The 12967-nt window shown below is 39.3% G+C and overlaps 1 protein-coding gene across 28 annotated transcripts in view; it reads right to left on the reverse strand.

The window, feature by feature from the left end:
• Nucleotides 1-1112: 1112 nt before the first annotated feature.
• Nucleotides 1113-12967, reverse strand: part of rims2a (regulating synaptic membrane exocytosis 2a) — a 343114-nt gene continuing 331259 nt past the window's right edge. For all 28 annotated transcript variants that reach the window (XM_061949203.2, XM_061949186.2, XM_061949179.2 and 25 more), the window contains 5 exons: nt 10807-10948; nt 7197-7309; nt 7009-7110; nt 6761-6900; nt 1113-3577 (listed from right to left, as the gene is read on the reverse strand). In XM_061949203.2, coding sequence (XP_061805187.1) covers nt 3374-3577; nt 6761-6900; nt 7009-7110; nt 7197-7309; nt 10807-10948 — 701 coding nt within the window. In that variant the 3' untranslated portion in view covers nt 1113-3373. The remainder of the gene's footprint in view (nt 3578-6760; nt 6901-7008; nt 7111-7196; nt 7310-10806; nt 10949-12967) is intronic.

Consider the following 12967-nt stretch of genomic DNA (forward strand, 5'->3'; position numbering starts at 1 on the left):
CGCTTTGGAGACTGTTATTCAGTGCTATTGGATGCTTTGGAGATCTTAATTGAACACTTTGGAGATCTTAATTGAACGTTTAGGAAATCGCAATTGGATGCTTTGGAGATCGTTATTGGGCGCTTTGGAGATCGCTATTGGGTGCTTTGGAGATGGTTTGGATGCTTTGGAGGTCGCTATTGAAACTTTGGAGATCGCTATTGGACGATTTGGAGATCGTTATTGGACTCTTTGGAGATCGCTATTGTGTGCTTTGGAGATGGTTATTGGATGCTTTGGAGATAGCTTTTGGACATTTTGGAGATTGCTATTGGACACTTTGGAGATCGCTATTGAACACTTTGGAGATCCTTATTGGACGCTTTGAGATCACTATTGAACACTATGGAGATCGCTATTGGACGCTTTGTAGATCGCTATTGGACGTTTTGGAGCTCCCTATTGGATGCTTTGGAAATCACTATTGGATGCTTTGGAGATCGCTATTGGACATTTTGGAGATCGCAATTGGACGCTTTGGAGATCGCTATTGAACACTTTGAAAATCCTTATTGGACGCTTTGGAGATTGCTATTAGACGCTTTGGAGATCGCTATTGAGCGCTTTGGGGATCACTATTGGGCCCTTTGGAGATCTTTATTGGACGCTTTGTAGATCGCTATTCGACGTTTTGGAGATCGCTATTGGATGCTTTGGAAATTGCTATTGGATGCTTTGGAGATCGCTATTAGACATTTTGGAGATTGCTATTGGACGCTTTGGAGATCGCTATTGAACGCTTTGGAGATCGCTATGGAACCCTTAGAGAGCGCTACTGGATGCTTTGGAGATTGCTATTGGATGCTTAGGACACCACTATTCAACACTTTTGATAGCTTTATTGAATGCTTATTTGGATACTGTGAACTCTGCATTGTGTTTTAAAACCATGCTTTTGCTTTCAAGCGACAGACTAATAATATTTTTGTTAATTATAAAGCCAATATTTTATAGTCATTTACAGATTAGGCATGCTGATATTTATCAGAATAGTAGTCTGTGTTGTTACATCATATTGACATCATTAAGTGTGCATAAATCCAAATAATCCTAAAAGACACAACAGTCGGCAGTAGTGTAATATCATTTTTTAATTTTTAATTTGAAAAATAACTTACATAAATCTCTGTACTCAACCATACTTGACCAAGACATAGCCTTGGCATTAACACATTGCACCAAAAAAGAAAATGAAAAGGCATTCAAAAGGATAAATTACATATGTCTTTTTCATCATGTGAGGCATTTTTCCTGCTCCAGAAGAGTGTCGTCACGGAATCTCGTTTATTCAAATTCTGACATCTAAAAAGGTATGTACAATGGAAATCAAAAACGTAAAATATATACCGCAGTGACAAAAGTTCCCTTGGACGTTAAATTGGTTATCTCCGCGTGGAGAAGGAATAATGCCCCAGTTCAATTTCATTTAGACATACTGCAACCATAAGATTCTGTATACCTCCCACACATGAGAAGTAGTTCTTTTTTTTTTTTTTTTTTACTAAAAATAGAAAATAAAAAATAATCAGGTGTTGGCTTTTAAATGAAACTAACAAAAATATAGTAAATCAATATTCTCATTCAAACAAAAGCAAAACATTTTATGTGGCAATATCCCATATTGTTTGAACTTGTGATGAGCTCATTTCATAAAGAGTGCTTGTCTTGAACCCCAGCAACTTGTGTTCTTTTTGCAGGTTTGCTGCCTCTTGATGACTTATAGACCTTTTGTGTTGTACCAATACACAATATTTTTGCATGTTTGTCAACAATACTGAAAGAAAATACACTTGTAATCCCCCCCCCCACCCACCCCCGTTAATAGAAAATAGGTTCCTCGTCACTTTTCTCCTCATATCCTCAAAGAAAATATGAGTGGAATGTTTTGTTAAACCTTCGCTGATTGGTCACCAGGAGACCGGAAAAAAACCAATTTAGTCGTGTTAGATTTTAACGTGAGGGAGAAAAATGAATGAAGTTGACATGCACTGTACAGGAAATTGCTAAAAAATTCCAAATATCCTCTTTTATCAAACATGCTGAGTTACTTTAAGGTGTGCCCAAGCCATGTTGCAGATAATCCTTTTCAACATGCTTGTTAAAGAAATCAAATTCAAACTAAAATGCATATCAAAACAATATTGAGGTGTGAAATAAGCAGTCCTAAAACGTGGACACTATCAGGGGACTGAACAATGGTCGTATAATGAAACAGTACAATGTGAAGTACCCTGGGACAAAAATGTACAATTTGCACATAATGTTTATCTTCATGAGGCTTGAGCCTTTTACCTTTTGAAATAAATCATTTACATTTATTTGTACCTTTTTTTTATCGTCACACAAACATTATCTGTTAAATACTCCCGAATGTCCCCTTATCTTGCTGACTTATGAATGCTCTAAAGACTGTTAAGCAATGACTTCTTTCCGAGTCACCATGTTGCATTCACTCCCCCCGACTTAAAACCATGCACGAGTGAAATTTATCTTTAAAAAATAATTATCAACTGCCAAAAAAACGGCTGATCAGTTTGATTCACTTTTCTTTACTTCTTTTTTTTTTTTTTGCAAGTTACAGCCTCAAGAAAATAATTGTCTTCTGTTTTTTTTGTTTTTTTTACTGAGCTAAATTGGTCTGTCCATGCAAATGAACGAAAACAGGAAAATATATTTTTCTCAGATAATTGTCATACAATATATCAAAAGAGAAAGCAAGAAAAAAAAAACAACAAAGATGGTAGATTGCACATCTTTTTCATTGGGGTTTTGATGACTTTGCTAATTTGTAGCCTTGGGTTCATTGGTTGAGCACATAAACGAGAGTCTGCAGGCTAGCAGGGGGTAAAAAGTAATCGACTCCAAAAACTGGCGTGACCAAGCATGTGATGAAAACCGCCATCACCCCCTTCAGACATGAAACGGGAACAAAATAAATGGAAAAAAATAAATAAATAAATGAAAGCATCTATTTTTCATTCCAAAAGGGCTTCTGTAGAACTCATTTCGTGGTTCTCAGTGCTGACCCCCATGGCTTCGAATTGGATGAAAACCTGGAGATGACGGATTCCTCGTGCTAAGGAGTTCATTCCAGTTTCGTCCCAAGAAGAAGAAGAACGACGCCCAGCATTCCCGGCCGCTGAGCGCTTGCGATGCGCTTTCACCGCGTGCACCGTGTGTGCGACGCTTTTTTTTGCTCAAAACACAGGCTCACCTTTGCTCCCCTAGAAACAGGCTCAGAAGACACAACATCAAGCATGCAGTGTAACTGGGGGGGCGTGGCCTTCCATCGCAACATTGGCTGCTACAACGACGCTAATCAGTCCGCACGCTGCTATGACCGCGAGAAACTGTCCAGCGAGGACTGGGAAGCTCTTCTTGTTAGGGGGGCGAGGGTCGGGTCCACCAGTGAGGAGGGAGGAAAGAGCTTGAACCAGCCAATCACCATGTTGGACAGGTCCAACTCATCTAACAGTATCTGAACTGCTCCCATGAAAGATTTATGGTCCATGCGTCCGTAGTCGCCCCAGACAATCACCTGAAAGAAGAAAAAAGTGAGGCTTTAAACTGTGAATCAGGGGTGACTGAAAACAGGTTTTGTTGTACAAAACCCAAAACCAGCGAAGTTGTATCGTAAATAAATAATTTGAAAATCCTTTTCAACTTATATTCAATTGAATAGACTGCAAAGACAAGATGTTTAATGTTCCAACTGAGAAACTATTTTTTTTTTTTGCAAATAATCATTAACTTAACATTTAATGGCACAGGCACATTTTTACCACTGTGTTACATGGCCTTTCCTTTTAACAACACTCAGTAAACATTTGGGAACTGAGGAGACTAATTTTTGGAGCTTTTCAGGTGGAATTACTTCCCATTCTTGCTTGATGTACAGGTTAAGTTGTTCAACAGTCCGGGGTCTCCGTTGTGGTATTTTAGCCGATATTATCGGCCGATAAATGCGTTAAAATGTAATATCGGAAATTATCGGTATCGTTTTTTTTTTTATTATTGGTATCGTTTTTTTTATTTTTTATTAAATCAACATAAAAAACACAATATACACTTCCAAATAGTGCACCAACCCAAAAAAACCTTCCTCCCCCATTCACACTCATTCACACAAAAGGGTTGTTTCTTTCTGTTATTAATATTCTGGTTCCTACATTATATATCAATATATATCAATACAGTCTGCAAGGGATACAGTCCATAAGCACACATGATTGTGCGTGCTGCTGGTCCACTAATAGTACTAACCTTTAACAGTTAATTTTACTCATTTTCATTAATTACTAGTTTCTATGTAACTGTTTTTATATTGTTTTACTTTCTTTTTTATTCTAGAAAATGTTTTTAATTTATTTATCTTATTTTATTTTATACATTTTTTTTAAAAGTATCTTATCTTCACCATACCTGGTTGTCCAAATTAGGCATAATAATGTGTTAATTCCACGACTGTATATATCGGTTGATATCAGTATCGGTAATTAAAGAGTTGGACAATATCGGAATATCGGCAAAAAGCCATTATCGGACATCCCTAGTTGTTCTTAAACTGTTGGGACAATTTGCTCACGCATTTGTTCACAAAGTGGTGACCCTCGCCCCATCCTTGTTTGTGAATGACTGACTGAGCATTTCATGGAAGCGGCTTTTATACCCAATCATGGCAACCACCTGTTCCCAATTAGCCTGTTCACCCATGGGATGTTCCAAATAAGTGTTTGATGAGCATTCCTCAACTTTCTCAGTCTTTTTTTGCCACTTGTGCCAGCTTTTCTGAAACATGTTGCAGGCATCAAATTCCAAATGAGCAAATTTTTGCAAAAAATAACAAAGTTTTCCAGTTCGAACATTAAATATATTGTCTTTGCAGTCTATTCAATTGAATATAGGTTGAAAAGGATTTGCAAATCATTGTATTCTGTTTTTATTAACGATTTACACAATGTGCCAACTTCACTGGTTTTGGACTTATATATTAGCATCCTGTATCCATATACTTGCAAGATAAATTTTGAGCATTGAAGATACTAAAACTGGTCTAATGCACTTCAATAAATGCTAAGTTATCCTAATAAAACATCTACATCTTAGCTTTGTGTTACAGGTAGGGAACGATTGGTACCTAGAACTCAATACCGGTACTCAATGGTACCAATTTACGGTACTTTTGTGTGGGTCTTGAAATGTATTAACAAATGTTAAGTGTTTCAAAATGTATTTATAAAAAAAAAAATCTATTCAACATTTAACACTGAGCTGTGCTGTCCATTTGTTATCTTGTCTTCTGACAGTACAGTACTGTATTGCATTGCAGATTTTGCATGCAGTTGCAATTCTACAACATTAGAAGGCAGTAGTGTATAGGTGTCAAACTCAAGGCCCGGGGGCCAGATGTGGCCCGCCACTTCATTTTATTTGGCCCTCAAAAGCCTGGAAATAATATGTATCAATAAAGTACTGTAACTTTTCTTACTAAATGTATTCTTTCTTTCTATTGTGGGAGAAAGAAAAAAAAGCACTCCATATAATTGCAAACTATGTTAACTTAAATAATGTCTAATTATGCAAAAATATCTTATCAACATTCAAACCATTTTTTAAATAGAAATAAATACTAATAATAATGATTTCAAAGCAAGTTATCCATCAAATTGTGCAATGTAAAAGTAGCAATACATTTAATGGTAAAATTGTGAAATTTACTGTGGTTTCTACAGCATTTTTCTCTAAATGGAAAAAAAACAGGACTTTTTTTTACTGTAATAAACTGTGGTGCCATTTTGGCATTTACAGTAATACACTGAAAAATCTACAGTTGTTGATTTGCAGTAAAAAACCCAAAAAACTGGCAGCTCAGGTGCCAAAATTTTACTGTAAAATGTTTTAATTTTTTATTTACAGTAAAAAAATAAATGTAACTGAGCTGCCTTTTTTTTTAACCATAAAAACAGCAGTACTGTTTTTCTATTTCCAGTAATATACACAACATTTTGAGGTAAAATGATTGCAATTTACCATGCTTTTTTTACATTTTAGTTTTTAAAACATCGACTAATAAAATGCATAAAAAAATTGTCCAATAATAGTATTCACTGTTAGAAGCGGCCCTCTGGGGCCAAACATAACTGCGATGTGGCCCTCAGTGAAAACGACTTTGACACATCTGAACTACATTGTGTTGCCTTAGCCACAAAGTAGCCTTTGCCATTAAGTTGAACGTGCCAGTCTTGTCTTTTGTTGAGTCCTACAAAGTACTGCGAGGTCATGTAAAATCCCTAATGCTAATCGGTAGCATGTGTATGGCAAACCCAATGTAAATTAGCATCGAGCTAGGACATTTTGAAAAGTGGAGTCCTATTGGACTTTTGAGTGCCGCCTTCTTGCTTTGTTGGCATGGAAAATTACAACATTACTCAGAGGCAGTGAGGCTGAGTGCTTGGCTGGCTGCTCGTTTCCTGGCCAAGTGTTTAGCCAGTGCGAGCCTGCAACCGAACGTGACGTCACATGCAACAATGGCACGTTTGATTTTACGTGAATCGATACCCGGTTGCATCGAGGGATTTTGGTCGGTACCCATAGCTGATTTTAGGTGACCGAGCAAATGATTGTAATATCTAATAACATATTTCATTAATAATATATATATATTTTTTTACAATATAAGTAATAATGGCCCGCGGGCTGCACTTTAGTATTTTTTCCTCACCTGTAAAACTTTGCCCCCGGGTTTCTCCTCAAACGGCAGTTGCTGCTGGTAAAGAGGATCCAAGGTTTTCCTTGCTACTTTTGTTTTCTTTTTGGCTATGCAGACTCCGTTTTCCAAAAGGTAGACCTTGACATACGGTGCTGGGAAGAAAGGAGAGGACATCAGACATCACTTTCATACTCCAAGAAGTGAGTTTTCTCATTATTTGTGCGTCAGATTTCATCCACACACCGCCGTCGCGTAAATACCTGGCAGCGCCTTGGAACCTGGTTTTCCTACAAGGCCACGAGCTCTGATGACCTCCACCTCCAGTGCTCCTTTCTTCTCCACCATGCCGATTTGGATGTCCCCTGGACAAAAATGCAAAACATCAATGCTGGCTCCAGCAGGGGGTAAGGGGGGGGCAACGCATCCCAGTTAGGATTCTCATTCTTACCCATTGGTGGAGTCGCCAGTGTCTGCCGTCCCACCAGCTGGGCAGGGCCCAGTCCATCCAGAAAGTCACTGAACTGAGCATCCGATGACAGCCTCACACCTGGGAAGATGAGACTGGAACAGAGAAAAGAGGTATGTTAGTCACCACCTTATCTGTATCAATTCAGGTGAACAGCTGACTAAAGTTAAGGTACTAGGATTGTCTGGGCAGTGTTCAGATTATCTTTGAAGACGTTCCGCCTCTCATCTGAGCAGGCTCCATTATTTAATGCTAAAAGACTCGATAAACTGAGGGGGGATGGTGTTGTATCCAAGTATTTATCCTTAGACTAGAGCTATAGAATACATACTTAGATCCAGCACCATTCTCTCAGACGAGAACCAAAGTATAACATACTTGGATCCAAATCCATCCCCTCAGACTAGAACCAAAGTATAACATACTTGGATCCAGGTCCATCCCCTCAGACTAAAGCTAAAGAATAACATATTTGGATCAATCACTATCTCCTTAAGTCTACAACTAAAGAGTAGCATACTTGGATCCAGCACCATCCCCTCATACTAAAGCTAAAGAATAACATACTTGGATCCAGCACCATCCCCTCATACTAAAGCTAAAGAATAACATACTTGGATCCAGCACCATCCCCTCATACTAAAGCTAAAGAATAACATACTTGGATCCAGCACCATCCCCTCAGACTAGAACTAAAGAGTAGCATCGTTGGATCCAGCACCATCCCCTTAGACTAGAACTAAAGAGTAGCATATTAGATTCAGCACCATCCCCTCCGACTAAAGCTAAAGAATAACATACTTGAAACAATCACTATCTCCTTAAGACTACAACTAAAGAGTAGCATACTTGGATCCAGCACCATCCCCTCATACTAAAGCTAAAGAATAACATACTTGGATCCAGCACCATCCCCTCAGACTAGAACTAAAGAGTAGCATACTTGGATCCAGCACCATCCCCTCAGACTAGAACTAAAGAGTAGCATACTTCGATCCAGCACCATCTCCTCAGACTAAAGCTAAAGAATAACATACTTGAAACTATCACCATCTCCTTAAGACTACAACTAAAGAGTAGCATACTTGGATCCAGCACCATCTCCTCAGACTAAAGCTAAAGAATAACATACTTGAAACAATCACTATCTCCTTAAGACTACAACTAAAGAGTAGCATACTTGGATCCAGCACCATTCCCTCAGACTAGAACTAAAGTATAACATACTTGGATCAAGATCCTTCCCCTCAGACTAAAGCTAAAGAATAACATACTTGGATCAATCACTGTCTCCTTAAGACTAGAGCCAAAGAGTAGCATATTTGGATCCAGCACCATTCCCCCAGACTAGAGCTAAATAATAAATACTTGGACCCAGCACCATTCTCTCAGACTAGAACTCAAGAGTAACATACTTGGATCCAGCACCATCCCCTCAGACTAGAACTACAGAGTAGCATACTTGGATCCAGCACCATCCCCTCATACTAAAGCTAAATAATAACATACTTGGATCCAGCACCATCCCCTCAGACTAGAACTAAAGAGTAGCATACTTGGATCCAGCACCATCCCCTCAGACTAGAACTAAAGAGTAGCATACTTGGATCCAGCACCATCCCCTCAGACTAAAGCTAAAGAATAACATACTTGAAACAATCACTATCTCCTTAAGACTACAACTAAAGAGTAGCATACTTGGATCCAGCACCATTCCCTCAGACTAGAACTAAAGTATAACATACTTGGATCCAGATCCTTCCCCTCAGACTAAAGCTAAAGAATAACATACTTGGATCAATCACTGTCTCCTTAAGACTAGAGCCAAAGAGTAGCATATTTGGATCCAGCACCATTCCCTCAGACTAGAGCTAAATAATAAATACTTGGACCCAGCACCATTCCCTCAGACTAGAACTCAAGAGTAACATACTTGGATCCAGCACCATCCCCTCAGACTAGAACTACAGAGTAGCATACTTGGATCCAGCACCACCCCCTCACACTAAAGCTAAAGAATAACATACTTGAATCCAGCACCATCCCCTCAGACTAGAACTAAAGAGTAGCATACTTGGATCCAGCACCATCCCCTCAGACTAGAACTAAAGAGTAGCATACTTGGATCCAGCACCATCCCCTCAGACTAAAGCTAAAGAATAACATACTTAAAACAATCACTATCTCCTTAAGACTACAACTAAAGAGTAGCATACTTGGATCCAGCACCATCCCCTCATACTAAAGCTAAAGAATAACATATTTGGATCCAGCACCATCCCCTCAGACTAGAACTACAGAGTAGCATACTTGGATCCAGCACCACCCCCTCACACTAAAGCTAAAGAAAGAGAAGCATTAGAAGCGTTTCCTTTAACTTGGACACACACATTTATACCTTTGGCCATTCTAAGCCAGTAATTTCCAAGAGTTATCTCACCCTCTGAGAAGTCTGATTTACTAATGTTTTCCAATGTTGTAAAAAATGTGTAGAATAAATATTAAATTTCAACATTTCTGTCAACGAAGATTTGCGTCAGCCTGCGACACATAGTCATTTTGATAGTAGGCTAATGTAGACACTTACATCATGTGTTGCCTTCATTATAACACTTATATAAAGCCGTTCATTTATTCGTGGCTCCAGACAGATTTTGTTTTTGTATATTTGGTCTAACATGGCTCTGTCAACATTTTGGGTTGCCGACTCCAGGTCTAGAACAGTGATTCTCAAACTGTGTTACGAGTACCAGCAGTGGTACACGGGTTCCATGTAGTGGTACGCCAAATAATCAATTATGTGCAATTATTTTTATTTGACTCATTATCTAATTACAGTGTTTTAGTTTCCGACATTCAAACACAGTGTTACTGTTCAAACTGTGTATAATGTTACAGTGGCCAAAAATATAAAAACGTGCCTGTTAAATAAACCCCCTGCCTTGTTTTTTTTACTTACTTAGGCCTACTACGTTACTGAATTTTTATGTTGGTGAAAAAAGTTTGAGAACCACTGGTCTAGAAAACATATTTACACATCATCCTTGTGTCTTATCTGTGAATATTCTCACCCATTCAGGACATTTCATGCTCAGGACATTGACTTGATCGCAAACGGACTGTTCAGCTCGTCTTTGGAAAAGTTTCGCTCTCACCCGAGCAGGATTCATTAGTCCATGCTCAAAGACGAGTCGGAGGCGATGGTTTCGGATCCTATCCTTTGGCTCGAGGTTATGTTCTCGGATACAATGACTTGGATGAATGAGAATATTCAAAGACAAGACACTCTATATGGTTTGCTCTCATTAGCTGGAGCCTATCTCAGCTGACTTCGGGTTAGAAACCTAGACTGGTTGCAAGCCAATCACAGCACACGCATAATAATATAAATTCACTCTCATACCAATTTTAGAGTCTCTAACATGCATGTTTTTTGACATTGGAGGAATAATTCCACGCAAACACACATATGTTGTAACACAAATTCCCAGACTGTAAGGCAGCTGTGCACTACTCCTCTGCGCTGCCTATCAATAAGCAGTTTATTGTGTTCCTGGAAATCCAAACTCAAGGTCGGTGCTGGTCTGCTTACTTTCCCTCGGAGCTGTAGCTGTTCATGCTGCCATCTGTGGACTCTCGGCTGGCCTGTCGAGTCATCCTGCTCCTCATTTCCACCGCCAGCCCCGTCTCTGTGCTCCTCTGGATGGTGCTACGCAACTTCTTGCCTCCCGCTTCTGTACACACACACAAGCCATGCAAGAGGAAACAGAGCAGTCAGAAAAGAACGTCAATCTAACCCATGTTTAGCTCTGAATACTGCAACACTTTTATTTTGACAAAACAAAAGCTCCAAAAGGTCTGGGAGCTTCTCCGCCTCTAAACATCCAGCATCTGCTTCCTTTACAGAAGCTAATCCAGCATGACAGCTGACTGCCCCCATCAGCCTGCAACTACTCATCTTGCTCAGACCTCCCAGCCTGCATGTTAGCCACATGGCAGATCCACCTCAACTCATGTCCAGGATCCACTAAAAGACACAACTTTTTATAGGCATGCTTCCTTTTCCACTCGAGAAGCTCCTGTGACGTGAAGTCATTTAGCCTTGAAATCTCAGCGATTCAATCCGCCGGCTGCACCTTACAATAGGAGCAGCAAGGACAAAGGCCGTCTCTTACGTGGGCGGCAACTCATTGAGCTCCAATGCTTGCAGGCCGTTATCAATGAAATAAGTATAGACAGCTTTCACAGGCAGATTGGAAGAACGTTTGCTCTGGTACGGATGAAATCACAACAAAAATGTGGACAACTCGGCCCCAGTGGGAAATAATACATGAATTTATAAGGTCACTGAAAGCAAGGTGATGTAAGATCATTATCAGTATTTGTTGGTAATCGACTTTACTGGACAAAACAAATGGATTTATTGTTAGACTCATAAAGAATCGAGTCATGTTGGGAGCAACATGGCTCTAAGATAAAACAATTACTGTAACTTTTGGTATCATCTGTCAATCTAATCTGATAAAATTGGTGGTGGTGTCACAATGGGTTTTTACTTTGACACGTCATTCATCTACCTATGGCACGCAGTATTAGAGGGAAATGGGTGTTCCGTATCTCCCCCGAGGATATTTCGACATGGGAATCAAACCCACAACCATTAGTTTGGTAGTTAACTATTTAAATAGCTAAACCATGCTTGACAAATAAATGTTACTTATACTTTTGTTGCTTATTAGGCCTGATGTTGATTAGACAAATAGGGTTATTCGTCATAAACACACATTCTGGAGGTAAGCCATAACAAAGCATCAACTATATTTAGAATGTGTTGGTTTGGAACTGTCTTGTTAATAGGCCATCTGGGTATTTAACAACAGTTGTTGTGGTTGTTTTTCGAAAGAAAAAATCATTGTCATGATCTTACATAACAGCTATTAGTTTCATTAGTTTCTGTAATATTTACTGTCCAGCGGTCTTCCTAATGTTTCCACTTCCTGTTTGTCTTTACCTCTTGTCTGAGCGCTGGCTACCTTTACCTGTCCCTGATTGACAACCAGTACACCCGTGTCCCTGGTTGCCAATCAGGATGTTTTTTTTTATGCCAGACCAGTCCTGTGCACTATTTATGTTTTCGTTTCCCTAATAAAAGGGCTTTTGCTTGCACTTCGCCTGCTCCTTTCTGCATCCTGGGGTCCAGATCAACAACACCAAACATAACATTCAGAGGCATTAGTATCCTCCTAAAAGCCAGTGCTGACATCAGTGGACATGCATATTATTGTTTTCTGACAAAAGAAAGAGACCACACACACATGTCCACTGCAGAGGACGCCTGGCTCTCAGGGGTGTATTGTACAGTAATGATATAAAATATATGACACAATTTTGGTAAATAAGTTGCTGAACATGGACTATACCAGATACAATTTGGTTGCCAATACTATAGCTGTCAAATAGCAGTTGTTCTTAAATGTAAAACCAATCGAGTGAACCAGCCCGACAGAAGTATGATAATATTAATAATGGATCAGATTTATATAGCACTTTTCTATACACCCAAAGCAATTTACAGTGAGCACTGAGAACCCATCAGTCATTCACTCAACATTCACACGTGATGGTGGCAAGCTACATTTGTAGCCACAGCTGCCCTCGTGTAGACTGAAACTCTGCAGCCAATTTGGGCCAAACATGAATCCACATTCATAGACCAGTGTGGGAGAAGACATTGTCTTGCCCAAGGACACAAT

The sequence above is a fragment of the Nerophis lumbriciformis genome, linkage group LG04, assembly GCF_033978685.3.
Source record: "Nerophis lumbriciformis linkage group LG04, RoL_Nlum_v2.1, whole genome shotgun sequence".
NCBI classification, from domain to species: Eukaryota; Metazoa; Chordata; class Actinopteri; order Syngnathiformes; family Syngnathidae; genus Nerophis; species Nerophis lumbriciformis.